The sequence below is a fragment of the Gobio gobio genome (genome assembly GCF_949357685.1).
Source record: "Gobio gobio genome assembly, chromosome: 19".
NCBI classification, from domain to species: domain Eukaryota; kingdom Metazoa; phylum Chordata; class Actinopteri; order Cypriniformes; family Gobionidae; genus Gobio; species Gobio gobio.
In genome coordinates, this window is record NC_137112.1 from 31,050,739 (window position 1) to 31,067,248 (window position 16,510).

At 37.9% G+C, this 16,510-nt stretch overlaps 2 protein-coding genes across 3 annotated transcripts in view; one reads left to right on the plus strand and one right to left on the minus strand.

Annotated features, from left to right (window-relative positions):
• fmoda (fibromodulin a) overlaps positions 1 to 2,996 on the minus strand; it is a 79,748-nt gene extending 76,752 nt beyond the window's left edge. The window contains exon 1 of one of the 2 annotated variants that reach the window (XM_079844353.1): positions 2,938 to 2,996. The gene's annotated coding sequence lies outside the window, so the exon portion shown is untranslated. Of the gene's footprint in view, positions 1 to 2,866 lie in introns of both variants that reach the window. The other variant, XM_079844352.1, reaches the window with a different exon arrangement.
• A 2,511-nt stretch (positions 2,997 to 5,507) lies between these two features.
• On the plus strand, positions 5,508 to 7,598 carry il10 (interleukin 10). Its single transcript, XM_079843908.1, has 5 exons — positions 5,508 to 5,788; positions 5,953 to 6,009; positions 6,243 to 6,392; positions 6,830 to 6,892; positions 7,033 to 7,598. Exons 1-5 carry the CDS (start codon positions 5,621 to 5,623, stop codon positions 7,129 to 7,131), a joined length of 537 nt encoding a protein of 178 aa, XP_079700034.1. The 5' UTR covers positions 5,508 to 5,620; the 3' UTR covers positions 7,132 to 7,598.
• The last annotated feature ends 8,912 nt before the right edge of the window (positions 7,599 to 16,510 follow it).

Sequence of the window (16,510 nt, forward strand, 5' to 3'; positions counted from 1 at the left end):
AAATATAACGAGGCATCGGTTTACTGTCTGGGATTTGTTGTCGTGTTGTGTCACGCCGCATCCAGTGTAGACAACATCACTGATTATAATGGGTTATATTGTCTTTTGTCGCGTTGCATCGTGCTGCTTGCGTCCGGTGTAGACACTGTGTTAATGTATGTGGTTATTTTATTATTTGCACTTTATTAATGCATTTTGTACCAATCATAACAAACATGTGACCCAGCATACTAAGATTTAAGATTGCATGATGTTGGCGCTTGAAAACAAATCATGCACACATCGTGTTCTAGCGACAGGAAGGGAGGAGATTTTATGCAGCAAAACATCCATAGGTACGCTTCAGCAGACTCATACTGTTTTGTTTTGGAACCAAGCCTCAGTCATGTGGGTTACAGCGCCCGCAAAGGCACGAGCCATAACGGCTTCATCCTACATAGGCTACTGCCCGCTGTGCCTCGTAGCAAGCGCTCTCATGTGCGTCACTGCAAAACGCCCATGAGAACAGCGGCTTTGACACCTTAGCTTAAACAGTTAAACTAAAGCAAAAATTGTGAAACTGAAACTGCTGCAGGATGATGTGGTGAGCCCTTACTGTTTGAGAAAAGGATTTCCTCTAAAGACAAGACGCTGTGTTCGGTCTTAGTGGGGCAAGGGTTTGGCAGTGACCCCCTGCGAACAAAGAGCGACTTCACAAGTTTTATTTGCAGATTAAAAACAGATTAAAACTCAGTCTAATATAAATATTTTTAGTAACAAAATGGCCAGAAAAAAAAATTATTATTGTTTCCATGATGGAAGATGGATGATTAATAAGGAAGTATGGAATAAGTACATCAACACAATCTTATGATCAATTAAATCATGTGAATAAAAATAAATGTCATCCCTTAAATTAACCCTTTAAACCGAAGTCTACCGCCGGAGGTACACCCCCCCCCCCCCCCCAAAAAAAAACATAATAAAATATCTAAGCAACCACTGATTGTAATATCACAAAATGAGTATCACAAAATGGTTATCAATCTCGGTCTATGGTTTTCAATGCATCTATCCATTTTGATCAACTCTTAACGAGCACTGAGTTACTCTAAAACTGAGTGTACCGGCGGCGGGCGCCACCTAGCTGCGAAAAAAATTCATTGTCATATTTTTCAAGACTACTGCATTGATCAACACAAAATAGGTGTCATTTGAAAGCTTAGAGTCTAAACCTTACAATGAAGTAGTGTATCTCTAAAGTAGTGCTGAGTTATTTGCTGATAAAATGAAAAAAATACATATTTTTCACTATTTTTGGGGGGGGGGGTTACTATGTACTGCAATACAGCTCAGATAATCATGTGTTATATGTCATTTGAAAGGTCTCATTGAGTAGAACACAACAAGACTAATTGTTTTTGACTAAACTAAACTTTTGTAAGTTAAGCCCTGCAAGACCCATTTGTAAATAATATACTGATGCGGAATTCACGTGGCGTTTTTCACTCGTAACTTCATAAAACATGGAAAATGGCACATTTGTTATTTACAGCAGATTCTCGCGATTAAAAAGAGCCCAAAGTCACCATCATCTGTCTTTTAGTTCTGAAGAAATTCCTCATTGAGGTATACACACACAAAAAAAGCACAGATGCACATGAGCGGAGTAAAAAAATTAAAGTTAGACTTGCCGTTTTCGCTGGTAACTTCATTGATCGTTAAAAATGGCACGTCCTTATTTACAGCAGACTCTCACGGTTAAAAAGAGACCACAATACGTCACTTCAATCTAAAGATCATCTAAAGATATCCTTCATAGTTATAACACATATAACCTCACAGGCGCACATAAGCTAAGTAAACAAACGTAGCTTTAAGTGGCGTTTATGCTTGTAACTTGGACTGAACAAAAAGGCTACCTTTGTTCCAAATGCTGTAACTTTTTATTACTTTATGCTATCACCACAAAATTTTATCCAGTTGCAGACCACGTATACGGGAACATCACCAAAAAAGATGAGTTATTCCTGAGTTATTGCATGTCAAATAAGGCAGATTTGTACAAATATTTTTTTAAAAATTGTCTTTTATCAGCAGTTTCTCAGCATTAGAATGTCAAAGATCTAATACAATTTATATTTTCTAAAAAGTGGGCTAATGAGTCTTTAATTGTGTGTATGTCACTCAGACAACTCTAAAAATGCCTTCAGGGCTTAAGTGGTTAACAGTCTTCTTAACTTCCCAACATTACAAGGTCATGATATAGTCAATGAGTCGATATGTGGTGGGTAAATTTAGCTGAATTGGGCTCAGACAGGCATGACCACCGAAACTGCCTATTGCTTAATAGAAACTCTCTTAGCCATGCAATTTGGGACTTCACATCAAATAGAAATGCTAAATTTAACTTATGTAAAACTTATGTAACTAATGTAAAATGAAAGTAGAGGTTCAATAATATGGTACTCTGTGGTGCTCCTTACGAAGATGCATGTCTTAAAATAAAATAAAAACTGTTTAATGTTGTAAATTTGCATGAATGTTGAAATTAGACAAAAAATCAATCTGCAAAACAAATCTGAATGTTGTATATTGAGAATAATAGCTGTCAAATCTAACTCAGGACTCTAGATATTATACTGGAAGAACCTTTAAATTGGTGATTTATAACTAATATCAATTGTCTGCTTAGAAGCTTACATTCATTAGCCAGTTTCATTTCTGTTGATGCAGAGTAGTTTCATGTTTAATGTCTCAGAACATGAATCTTCCCATATGCAAATAATTTAAATTGTGAATTAGGAAAAGAAAGAAATAAAGAAAAAAAAACACCTGTATGAATAATAATATATGTTCTCAATGAGGGGCATTTTGGGATGTTTACCTCATAAGTCCCTTTTTAGCTTTCCCCTCAAAGCTTCTAACCTCAGCCCGCAATTCATCACAAATTCAAACCTGTAGAACTGTCAGAGTTGTGCAGCCGGATCTTCAACTCCCTGTTTTTCTTGACTTTCCTGTAAAAAGCCAAAAAAGCCCATCAATACATTAAAAAATAATAATAATTATCCTGCAGAACACAAAATATTATATTTAGAAGAACGTGTGAACAGAAAATGTTGTTAACCAAACATTTTTGGTGACAATTGACAAACAATATTGAAAAATTATCTTTAATTTTTATCTAAATTTTATAATTTTAATTATCTATCTTCCACAGAAGACAGTAAATAACAGTATTTTCAATTAGCTATCCCTTTAATAATAGCACGTCTTCCTTTTTTCTTTATGCAATATAGCCATATTTAGCCTAATTTAAAAAATATTGAAATTAGCTGAAACATAAACCAGTTACAAACAATAATCAAAACAGGCCAATTATATTGATCATCCAAATAAGTCATAACATGCTTTCTTGGAGATATTTTAATGTTCAAGACATGGTGGTACAGGAATGAATCACCTTTGAGCAAATATTATATCAATAGATAGTAAGTTCTTACGTCCTCATAATGTAGGTCAAACCACTGCACAGTCACACACACACACACACACACACACACACACACACTCACACAATTTATAAGGATTGGTGATCTGAGGGCATAATGGTTAAATATCTTGTGGATTCAGTCTTTCCAAAAGATTAATGTTTTACTCAAATGTGTTCAAATGTGTACAAGCAGTTCCTCTGCTTTTTTATTCAAAGGCCCTCCATTACGTTCACTAACTTTCAGTAATCTGTTAGGCTCATGTGTAGGGCTTTTACCTCAATCACGCTAGAGAGAAAAAAAGACTTGTTTTGCATCATGGGTTGAGCCTACCCCGCTACTCACTCTAAAACATGATGTGAGGTCACCCAGAAATGCATGCACAGATGGCGTAGTAGTAAGTCATGGAAAGAGGTTAGTTCATTCATGCTTACATTACTCAGTTAATGACAACTAATGAAATTCCATAGTGCTCAATTGTTTCTTGTAATAAGCATGAGGTAAAATTGAAGAAATATGGAGAAATATTTATAACCATAACAAAGATGACTAGAACTACATTAACAAAGCAATGTCTAAAAATCTTATTTCATACTTCAAAGATTAATTTAGTCCACTGTATGAGCTGTATAGCGGCATGTAAAAAAAACAACAAAAAAAAATACTACTTTATACTAAAAGATTGCTAATTGCCCTTGAGATTTCATATAATTGGGTTACATCAAATATGTCTTTATATATTTTGTTCTATTTGAGCTACTATATACTTTTCAATGGGAAATAATTTACAAAACGAAGTTTAGCTGATTGTGGGTTTTTCCGAGATTTAAATGTGGCCAGCCTGTGGTCAGCTGTATAAGTGTTTTGGTGAAATAACTTTGAGTGGCACTTAATTTCATGAGACATTCAGGGAGGAGGAAACTTGACCTAATAAAGCATTTATATTCTATATTCTATAAATATAGCATATAGAAAATGAGTGCCCCATGTGGCCAGTTTACACAGCTCGATTTTGATTGAAAAAATATTTTTTAAATATAAATAATTTTTTATCAAAGCATCCATGTTCACATACCACTGTTAATTTTAACAGAAAAGCATACTGTATGTGGGATTTGGCATGGCAGAAAGTGCGCAAAGAGCGCTCCCTTTATAATCACTAAAAAGATGTCAGTCATCTTAGTTCGCAATCTCACAAAGTTTCATTATAATCAATGAAGCTGACTGCACAATGAATCTGTTATTTACATCATTTATAATGAGAGGATTTGCGAGTGTGTTTTTGTTCAGGCTACATTCCTCAACACAGCAAAAACACGGAGTAAAAAGAAGCCTTTGACGTTCTCCAAAACGCAAACACAGATATGCACCAGATCTTTGCCAAATATGTTTTGCCAATTCGCCATTATTATGAAGAAAGCTGATCCTTCCTAGACCAGCAGATATGGCCAGATTTTCCATTTAAAAGCAATGAGGAGCAGCAGACAGTGATTTGAGAGAGAAAATTCTTAAAAAAGTCTTAAGTCCGTAGTCAGGGGAAGGTTAAGCCTTGCACAGCCTTACACACGCTCCACCTACGAGTATTGCAGTGTTGTTTATCAGGTTGATAGGTTATCTTGTTGATCTTAGTGAAAGTTTTAAGATAAGATAACAATTACAACTCAAATCAATATTTCATTATTTATTCATATTTATTTAAGTAGCTGTGTAACAGATAGATAGATAGATAAGATAGATAGATAGATAGATAGATAGATAGATAGATAGATAGATAGATAGATAGATAGATAGATAGATAGATAGATAGATAGATAGATAGATAGATAGATAGATAGATAGATAGATAGATAGATAGATAGATAGATAGATAGATAGATAGATAGATAGATAGATAGATAGATAGATAGATAGATAGATAGATAGATAGATAGATAGAATTTTCCTAGCGATTTTTAAACTTCTGCAAATCGTTGTGAAGGTGATGACACAGAGTAAGAGAAATATGATTGCCAGTAAGTCACCCCCACCCCCACCACCACAGGAAGCTAGGAATTGTCTATAAAATAACGGCACCCCAAAGCTCATCTGTACATCTCTCTTGTTGGCTGAATATCAAGAAAGGATCAAGAACAAAGAAAGAGAACTGAAGAATGATTTTCTCTGGGGTCATCCTTTCTGCTCTGCTCATGTTTCTGCTTTCTGAAAGTGCTCAGTGCAGAAAAGTCGACTGCAAGTCTGAGTGTTGCTCATTTGTGGAGGGCTTTCCTGTGAGGCTGAAGGAGCTCCGTTCTGCTTACAGAGAAATACAGAGGTTTTATGTAAGTATATTTAGAATGGTTATATATATTACATATACAAGTGTATTTAGACTCATTGCAAGAAGTCTGAGCTTTGCAAATCCAAATCTGCAAGGCATTTCTGCTTTGTGTTATATTGAGATTTGAGGTTCTCTAATTAATTTGTTTACATTTGTTCTGCTCAGGAGTCCAATGATGACTTTGAACCATTACTAAACGAGAACGTGCAACAGAACATCAATGTAAGTGCCAAGCTCCATACATTTACTCCAACAGCACCATACCAGCAATTATTCAAATTTAAAATTAGCAACAGAAGTAATAATCATACTGAAACTGAAGGTTTTGTGCAAGACGTCTGCAAACCAAATCTAAAATCTTGCATCTGCACATTGCTGTGGCGGTAGCAAAGTGTGATAACTGTGGGTGCCTGAAACAGCTCATAAAGGATCAATCTCATATATTTGATCCATAGAGTCCTTATGGATGTCACGTCATGAACGTGATCCTGCGCTTCTACTTGGAGACCATTCTACCAACAGCTGTCCAGAAGCACCACTCCAAAACACCCATCGACTCCATTGGAAGTATATTTCAAGATCTTAAGCGGGACATGGTGAAATGTGTAAGTCCACCTTTTAGTCATTAACATATGAAAGTAGTTTGATAGATTTGATCTCATTGATGTAATTACTTGCACATTCAGAGGAAATCTGTCCATCCTGGTGACAAACACATCTAAAACCAGCCACAACCCCTAAAAACTTCTGATTGACCAGCCAATCAGTTTAGACTGATTTGAAGATGTTTTCTCTTGATGTCACTAAAGTTAGGATGTGGTCTGAGGTGACCATTATTTTTTGAAAAACGTAGTTCAGGCATATTCAGGATGTCGTAATAGGGCACATATGAAGAAAGCCTATGTGGATTTTCAATGGCAAGAGCTGTTGCAAGTGAACCAAAATACATAGTGCTTGTTGCAAAATGTTATGGTGAGGCAAAGAAGGTGCCTTTAACATTGCAAACTACATGAAATAACACACACGTCTCTTTATGTTACAGAAGAACTACTTTTCTTGCCAAAATCCCTTTGAGTTCGCCAGCATAAAGAACTCATATGAGAAGGTAAGTCTTAAACAGCAATTTAATGCTAAAAAGAGAAGCATGTTACATAATCCAAAATACCTTCAACTATAAAATGGCTTGAACGATCAAATTGTGTTCGAAAGCTATCCCAAAGGCTGACAACATCTTTTTCTCTTTAGATGCAGGACAGGGGTGTTTCTAAAGCAATGGGAGAGCTTGATATGCTCTTTAAGTACATCGAACAGTTTCTGGCATCAAAGAGAGTCAAGCACTCGTAGGATGTTGCTGTGGATTTGATGGTGGCCATGATGACTTGAATCAAGTCTGAATTCTCTGAAAACAAAGAAAGGACAATGGACAGATCAACCACATACTATAGGATATGGCACAAACCGACTTCATCCTTTAACTTATTGCTTGCACATCATCATTCCATCACACTACTTCCTGATGCACTGCAATGACAACCTCTTTACCTTTAGTTTCTGGTGTTCTGGAAAATGTCTCAATGTTTTACACTGAACTAAAACCATAAAAAGTCACATTGACCATGATTATTTAAAAAAAAATGAGTTGATTTTTGCCAACTTGTTGAAGTAACTTGAAAGTATACTGATATTTATGTCTTTTCTAAACTTTATTTATTTTTTATATTTTATGAGCTTGAAAGTTAATTTAACTGTATTGTGCATATGTCTGATGCTTATATTTAATTTAATAAATAAATTATTGCAACTGAATCATGCAAACATTTCCTTTTTTGGTTAATGTGGTGGAGTTGTCTTCCTCACGGTGCAATGAGTTCATACCGATCTGTTCTGTTTACTTTCAAGACTACATGTCAAGTTTTGGGGGAACAAGTACTAAAATGACAAAGCATTTAAATAGGGCTCCTTGTGACTTATCGTTTAACACTATCATTTACAGGGTGTGTCAAAGTGAGTGAGTAAGGGTTAAAACATGACTGTTCTGTAACCTCAGAACTGACCTAAATAGAGCAGTTACCAGCAACACACCAGTCAGCCCTTTACTGTAATTGCAGCGATGCATGTCTCACCCTAATGAGATGCTAACAGATGCTGAACAGCTAACGTTGGCCGTGGAGCTTTAATCCTGCAGCCGTGGCGCGAGCTACTGAGTAGGCAAAAAACAGTATGGGAACAAGACGCTAGTTTCAGTTGTGACAGAGCGCAAAGCAAGGCTTGGGGTGGTTAGCTGGATGGTGTCGCAGTGGAAATTGAAAACCTTTGCACAACAACAGAGGACAGTGATACATTTGTGCATTTTCTAACACCATAGTATGTGTATGAAACCTTGCAGGGTTTTTGTATGAAGGTACCTCCGAAGGAAACTGCTTGCAAAATCTTCCAAAGCCCCAAAACATCACGTGTTCTAGTCTAGAACAGATTCAAGTGAGATTTAGTGATAAAGCAAATATGTAGTGACTGCAAGTGCAATGCTTATTTCTCAAATATGGAATTGGGAGTTGTTTTCCTTTCCATCAACAAACTGCACACACAGAATTGTGGGATACCATAGGCATCTTGCTGCATTCAAAAAACTGATAAAAAACTTTCTACTTCTGCATGCTGGCTGCAAAGTCAGCATTTTTCAGGTTTAGATGCGTCATGCAACAAAATGCAAAACATTGCTACATACATGCTAGGTGATTCAATGCGATTACTGTACGGAAAACAAAACAGCGGATTAGGCAAATACAACACTGTATTGATTGCCTACATAAAAAAATCCAGATTAAAGTTAGCTGACCATAGTTCCAATTTGAACTACTGAAGTCATTTTCAGCCCTAGAAAAAGCTGATATGGCAAAAAAGTATCCATTGACATTAAACAGCCAATACACAGTACAGTCAAGTTAAGTTTAGGTTGTCTACAAACTCGAAGGTGGGTGGTTCTATCCCCTGTTCCACCTGACCAAGTGCCGAGGTGTCCATGAGCAAGACACCTAACCCCAGCTGCTCCCGACGAGCTGGATGGCGCCTTGCATGGCTGACACCGCCGTCGGTGTGTGAATGGGTGAATGTGAAGCAAAAATGTAAAGCGCTTTAGGTCTGTTAAAAGCGCTATATAAATGCAGTCCAATTACCATTTACCATTATCATTGTCAGGGAAACACCGGCAGCAGGAAGTGCGAAAATCTGTGTGACTAAGTTATTCTTGAGTCTTGCTATCTTCAAACTGATGCTTCTGAATCTCTTCCCAGAAACTAGTAGTGAAAAAGGGGCGAGTGCTGTACTGTGCAATTTTGCTTTTCATTCTGCACTACTTTGTTTCTATCCATAACATGGGAAAACCAAATCTGCTGTTTCCGCAACAAGCAGCCACCAAACCACAGTGTGATCTTGCCATTGAGGATGGGGATGGTCATGTTACCATTGATTCATAAGTAGAGGTGGACAGTAGTGAAGTATTTTTAAATTCTACTCAAGTATATATCCTTTTTGGGGTTTTTTTGGAAAACCTTTACTTCACTACATTCCAAAGCATGATAGCATTTCATAAATTAAATTTAAAAAAAAAAAAATGTAATACTTAATTACATAAAAAATGTTGTACTTTCTTGTCCTTAAGTACAAGTCTTGTCCTTGTCCTTTTGTTGTCCTTAAGTAAAACTTTGAATTACCTTTACTTGAGTACTTTTACTACATTTTTAATGTAAATAAGTATTTAATGATATTCAATATGAAACGTAGTGCAGTAAAAATTACAATATTATATTTTGGAATGCTGTGAAGTAAAAGTTTTCCAAAGAAGAACACTGATAAAGTACATTGAAAAATAAAATTACTTGAAAAGTAAAAATACTTCACTACTAGGGATGCAACAATACAGTTAGTCCACGGTTCAATACATACCTCGGTTTTTACCCACGGTTTTCGGTTCGGTTCTGATGGCTTGTCACATACATTTTTTGTTATTCTATTCTTAGGCGACAGGAACCGCAAGAGGTTAAAGAGAAAATTATTTTTTATTGCAATACTCTTTCTTTATTTTACTTAAAAGAATTGAAAAACCTTACTTAAACTTAAAACTTTACTTAAAAACCCTTGTACACATTCCTAGTGTATTGGATAATATAAAATAAATATATATAAAGATTTACACTGGCAGCTCAGAGCTGTACAGCAGCATTTAAGTATGAAATTGAATGAATGAATGTAAAAATAAAACACTACATAGACTTCACTATAAAATATACACTGATTCTTAGCTACTGTATTAGTTTTTCAGTCAAGAGCAGTGAGTGATTTTCTCTCTTTTGTTGTTGTATTAACATTAAAGGGATATTTCACTCAAAACTGAAAATTCTGTCATCGAGAAATGAATACAGGTTTGAAACAATATTAGAGTGAGTAAATAATGGCATAATTTTATAGGTGAACTGTCCCTTTCACCGCATGTTCACTGGCTGCGCTGCTGTCAGTTTAAGACCTCTACACATCTAATATACAGACACGATTGCGATTCGCGTTGTTCAGTATTGGGATGGAGGCAAATTATAGAATTTGTAGAAAAATAATTAATTAAATGTGAAACCGAAAAAACCGCAATTCACAAGCGCTTATTGAACCGTGAAGGCCGTACCGAACGGTTCAATATTATATTGAGAATTGTGGCATCCCTATTCACTACTGTCCGCCTCTGTTCATAAGGGAGAGTAAGACCTGGTGCTCTGTGTGTAGTACACCCATATCTTCTGTTTGACAGATAAAACATTTGGTCTTGATGCAGCATTACACATTACAATCACAATTAGAAATGCTACTTGAGGATAGAGTGCTTGAAGTGTCAAATCATAGTCCAAACTGTATATCCAGAGAACTGAAACGTTTTATACTAAACAGAAGAAAGTAAAAAGTCTAAGAAAATGTGTCACAGCTGCTGTATTGATCTGGACAATTTAGTGCAAGTGCCGAACACAGAGCGATAATGATAGTCATATTCTGAAACAGTGGCATGACCTTGTTCAAGTTTCTTGTTTGGTAGGCTAGCAGTCATTTCCTCTCAATTGGCCATATGCCTGCTATGTTTGACGTACACACAAAAAAAAAAAGAAAGAAAAAAAAAACATTTTGAGCTAGTTTACCAACAATGAAACTACATTTAAGACAAAATGGTTTCAAATGCCATTTGCCCAGGGAGATAATAATCAACACTATCACCCACATCTTAAACTGTTCCACTGAAAGAAGGTGCACTTTCTCTGTATTTGTAAGCAAGATACTGTGGATCAATTCATTGGTGGGGTATTGTTCTAAGAAAAGGTTATGGGTTCAATTCCCAAAGAATGAACATAATGGCAATATGTGCATACCTTAAATGCATTGCCAGGGTCGGCGCCAGGACATACGGAACGAGGGGGCCTCGATGTGTCATTGAGGGGGGCCTACCTCTCCCACTCTCAATAATAATAATAATAATAATAATAATAATAATAATAATAATAAACCCATTTTTAATAAAACACCAACAACCACCATGCCATCATCAGCGTTGGGAGCACAGCAAAATATCCAGTGTTGTTTAGAGTTGTTTTTATGGTGTTAATTTATCAGAGTTGAAAAGTGTTGATTCTGGTGTTGATTTAAATGGCATCAACACTTGCAGTGTAAATCAGTGGTCGGAGTCGGTGTAATTACAGTGAGTTAACACAATTTACACTGGTGATTAGTTGATCCAATTTCCGGTCCTTGCACATTACTTCCTTTTTGATTAATGGCGGACGACCACGAGGAGAGCAGTGTTCAAACAGGTATAATATTTTAAATGTATAATATTCAAATGTACCATTTGTTATGTTTTTTTATTTTATTTTATTTAAATTATTTTTTCATTTGAATGTGAGCAAGTTACCAGTACCAGGTTTAATCCATTTATCATTTCATGTTATAACTATTTCATGTTATAACTGTTCATTTTTCAGAACATCATACGTTTAAAGTACAGAGATGCTGTGAGTTGGCTGGACATTTAAATCCAGGCCTTTTGATCTGCAGTGTTTATATGGGTTAGGTGATGAATGCATTGTACCTACTGTGTTGAAAATAACACTATTTAAAGTGTTAGTTTAACTCTATTTAGTGTGGACCTATATAAACCCCGAAAAAGTGTTATTTTTCACACTGTGAGGGTTAATTTAACACTTTCAAATTTGCTGTGAGCAACGCGCGGCTCTTTTTTGTGAAAAATTAACACTTGCAGACAATAAGCTCAAATAGGCCCTAGCCCGGCCCGTGTCCGACAGCTTATCAAAATTCTGTCTGACTGGAGCCAGTGTTTTTTTTTTGTTTTTTTGTCCTCCCTAACACTGTTTCCATGTAAAGCGATTTGGTGGCCATGGGTCTGTTGAAAGCGCTATATAAATGCAGTCCATTTACCATAAGTTGAGGCTGGCTGATGCTGGGCTACACAATCTAAACAAATAAAAACATGTTAAAAAATGCAGGTTGTCTCTCTCCGCAAAATGTATAAAAATCTGATCTTCAAATCCCGTGCTATATGCACATTTAACGGAGTTCACGTCAACGAAAGCAACAGATTGGAGCTGCATTTTATTCATCAGCTCATTTCAAGATCAAAGACCGCAATATGAGAAAGCGACCTAAGCACTGGTAAGATCATTTAGTCTCATTAGTTTTAATGAAGATGATTGTGTTTGAGTATCTGAGACTTACTTCACTTGCGGAAGTTTGCGTGTTGGCTTGCTACTCATTTGCGGCCATGCATGTTGCAGTAGCGCCGTAATATCTGGCTACATGTCATATATAGCCTATAACACGCACGTTTATTTTTTAACAATTTGCGAGGAGTGAAATTTACATATGTGGTTTAAACAACCAGATGCATTTACACTTGTCCAGTTTCGCCTGAAATGCTGAATGAAAAATTATGTTTATTGTGTTTGACTTTTCAGTACTGTTCATATTTACATTTAAAAAAGCAGACATAAAAGTAACTTAAAAGTAGTAACTAATTACTTTTGATATACAGTAATTGGTAAAGGAAGTAACGTTAACTAGTAACTGTAACTAATTACTCATTTTCAGTAACTTGCCCAACACTGGCCATCATATACCCGACGCGACGATACAGAGCAAAGCTACAGCATTCTCATAAACAAAAATAAGCAGTTTCTCTAAATAACGCTGTTTAGCTGTGTTATTTAGTCTCTCCCGGTAGAGAACCTTTCCTTTTCTTTCCCCCTTCTCCATTACTTCCAAGAGACTGCGGCGTATCGCAAAAATTCAAACAAATCTCAAGCTGCTCTCTCTGTCAAAGTAACCATGGCAAAGGATAGCATATCCCTCTAATATGGCGGAACCTTCCCGAAATGAAAACATTGTGACATAACTCCTCATTCTCTACAAGAGGGCAGCACATTTGTAGCGTGCATGTTGCTGAGTCCCAGCAGCTGAAATTGCATTTCGAGGCAGGGTGGTGTGCTGACCAGAGGCGAGGTGGCTGGGCCAGGCCCCCTGGGGCCCCCTCCTGGCGCTGACCATGTGCATTGCACATTCATTTCCCATGCCTAAAACCAGATTGTGAATGAGAGTCAAAACAAGGACTGGTGGGACGTTGTCCTGGCCTGCTCCACTTCACAGACGATGAGTGGAAAGTGATTTTTAGAATGACAGGACACTCATTTATGACACTTAATTCAACAGGAAGAACAGCTCGTTCCGCGCATCATACGACATTATACTATTTCTATGTCACTGCACATGCGCAGTACTCTCCAATTTCGGTTTTAAATCTGATCAAGTGTTTACATGCCCTCTTGATCGGATTACAAAAGGAATAAACCACCCCTTACAATCCGAATGAAATTGTAATCAGACCTGGCCAATTAATTCCGATTGACGTGGTTACATATGTGCTACTAGTATTTTTCTCAGTCACATTCTAGAGTTACACTAGCTGACAGTATTTTAAAATGTTTGTTCTGCCTCTGGATATTTAGTCCAATCAGTGTTTTTCACTCTAGCCGAGAATCATCCAGACAGTTTTAGACCTCCATACTATATACATACATACATACTCAAACTGCAGGCACTGCAATGCATTCTCTATGGGTTCTGGGAGTATAAATAGCCTACAAGCCTTTGTGCATGTAAACAAAGCTATTGAGAAAACCGTGTCTAAAGCCTCTATTTCCTCAGTGCTAGTAGCTTTTAAAGGTCCCATGGCATGGCATTTTTCTATTATTTTATAATGTTTCCTGAGGTGTACTTATATTGTTAGTATGATTTTTACATCATAAAATGTCATAATTTAGAAATAAAAGGCATTTTTTCTATACTGCTGTTTGCCCTGTGGCTGAATGTCCTGCTTCAAGAGGCGTGTCTGCTGTGAGACTTCAGTAAAAACGGCCACTGTTGTGATTGGCTGACATCTTTGCATTTGATATGAGCGGAGGGGGCGTGGTTTAATGAGGTCTACGACGCACGAGCTGCTGCCAGAGACGGATGGACCTGAGTTCACTTCTCATCAGTTCTCAGCACGTCTCAGTTCAGTGAACTGTTGTAGTTACTAGCATATCCTTCAGGTTATTAGTTTATTTCTAGTCGGAGGGACTGTCACTCATGTCAGAAAGTTAGTAACTTTATTAAATTATGGATCAGCGCTGACTGGAGACGCGAACCGTTTAGAATGATTCAGTCCGATTTGGTGAACTGATTCGGTTCACTAAAAAGAACCGGTTCAAAAGAATGATTAGTTTGCGAACCGGACATCACTAATGTAGCAGAGACGGAGCGATTGCTAACAAAGTTATTTATAGTAACTACTGAGTTATGAGAGAGCTGTCAGCGCGAGTTTATTGTGTTTGTATCTGAGAGTTCTGAATAAACACGAGTCCCAGTCACACCGAGTCCGTCTTCATCCTTATTACCAACTTTGTAACACACACAATGTACAATTACAGCTTTCGAGATGAACAAGTTACGAGTAAGTGTTGATTATAGCATTATTTTTAGATATGTTCCTATCATATGAAAAGTGTCAGTGACGCGCATTGAGTACACAGCGCAAACAAAGATACAACAGCAGTAATCGAATGTAATCCAGTTTATTGTGTGGGGCTAGGCTGGCTAGCCCGGATATGCTCACACTTACCCCCCTATTATTGTGGGGCTAGCTGGCTAGCCTAGCCCGGAGACCCTCACGCTTCTGCTTAATCTCGCGCCGCGTTTGGTGCCTCCGCTGTGGGCCAGATGCAGTACTGGGGGTCGGTGATGTTGAAGGCCGACCGGCCAGTGCAGCCCGAGCTTCGGGGTGTGCGTGAAGTTTATCTCTAAAGATGTGACTCTGCCGATATTGAGCAGAAACTCACAACTGTATGCACAGTATGCACATTTTAGAACAGATAGACGCGACGAGGACGTACAAAAACACTGACTCACAAGATAGAAAACACCGTTCTGTCGGGAGAGAGAGAAGCCGCAGTGTGTGCACGAATAATAAATAATTAGCTACACATCAGAAATCACTGATCACAGATCAGAAGGAACTGAAAAAAACACTTCTGTTTTCATTTGTACATCCAAACACTGAGAAACTGCCAGCATTTACTCGTTCACAAGTCATGATCTCTCGAGGACAAACAAATATAGCGTTTGCATGGGCGTGCCAGATTCTCTGGGCGAGGAAAGGGAGGTAACCGTTCCTGTTTTTACGTCATAACAGGAGACTTCAGGATTGGCTAGTCTGACCTGTCATTTTCTCAAAGGCAGAGAGAGACAGCCAGAACTCTGTTTACCCCGATCAAAATTTCTAGCCACTTGGGGACAATATTCAGGCTAGGGGAACTCATATTAATGTTAAAAAACCTAATAAAATGAAAATTTCATGCCATGGGACCTTTAACCCTGTGCACGTAGCTTTTGTTAAAGGGTAACTAAACCCCTGCTCAGAGCTTAACTCCACCCACTGGCAAATTTTGAATGCTGGAAAAGTGGGCAGAGCCCAGCGGAGACAGAGGGGACGAACCGAGGGCGGGACTGAGCGGAGGGCGTGCACCTGAGACCCGTAGTGACGGATTGATTGACAGCTGTCAGACTCGCGAGTCGCAAAGATGGAGAATGACTGGAGTGACGCCAGCTTTGCAACAGAGCGGTCATTCTCCTACCTTCACCTGAAGTGGAGGAGGGTGGATTGTCTGTAGACACAAACCCGGAGCCTTATCAATGCGAGCCGCTGCTCAAACTGCGTTAACTCCCGATGCAGACGATGCTAGTGAAGCAGCCGCGCAAAAGAACTGACCTAATCTATCTGCGTATCTACCACTTGCGTGTCAGGGTTTGAAAGCGCGTCTCATGTATGAAAATTATCTGTACACATGACGGGCGGCAATAATATCGCAAGAAAAGCCTGACGTGTACTGACAACTGCATTATTTAACCGTATTTTCTTCAATACAATGTTAAAGCAAGTGTCAAGTCAGTTTCATTCATAATGTTTCTACTTCATGTAATATGACAGTTCATACTGGAGTGAAGCCGTTCTCATCGTGTGATTGGGGGAAACATTTCTGAGGGCGTGGTGAGCTCGTGCCAGGGGCGCGGATAGTGAGCCGTTGGAGGTACCATCCTACGTCACGATGTACCACAACGTCTAATAGGAAAATTCAACTGCAGT

Coding starts and splice junctions, on each gene's coding strand:
- il10 (XM_079843908.1), top strand. CDS start 5,621: ATGATTTTCTCTGGGGTCATCCTTTCTGCTCTGCTCATGTTTCTGCTT. Junction 6,010..6,242: donor ACGTGCAACAGAACATCAAT/GTAAGTGCCAAG, acceptor TTTGATCCATAG/AGTCCTTATGGATGTCACGT. Junction 6,893..7,032: donor TAAAGAACTCATATGAGAAG/GTAAGTCTTAAA, acceptor TTTTCTCTTTAG/ATGCAGGACAGGGGTGTTTC.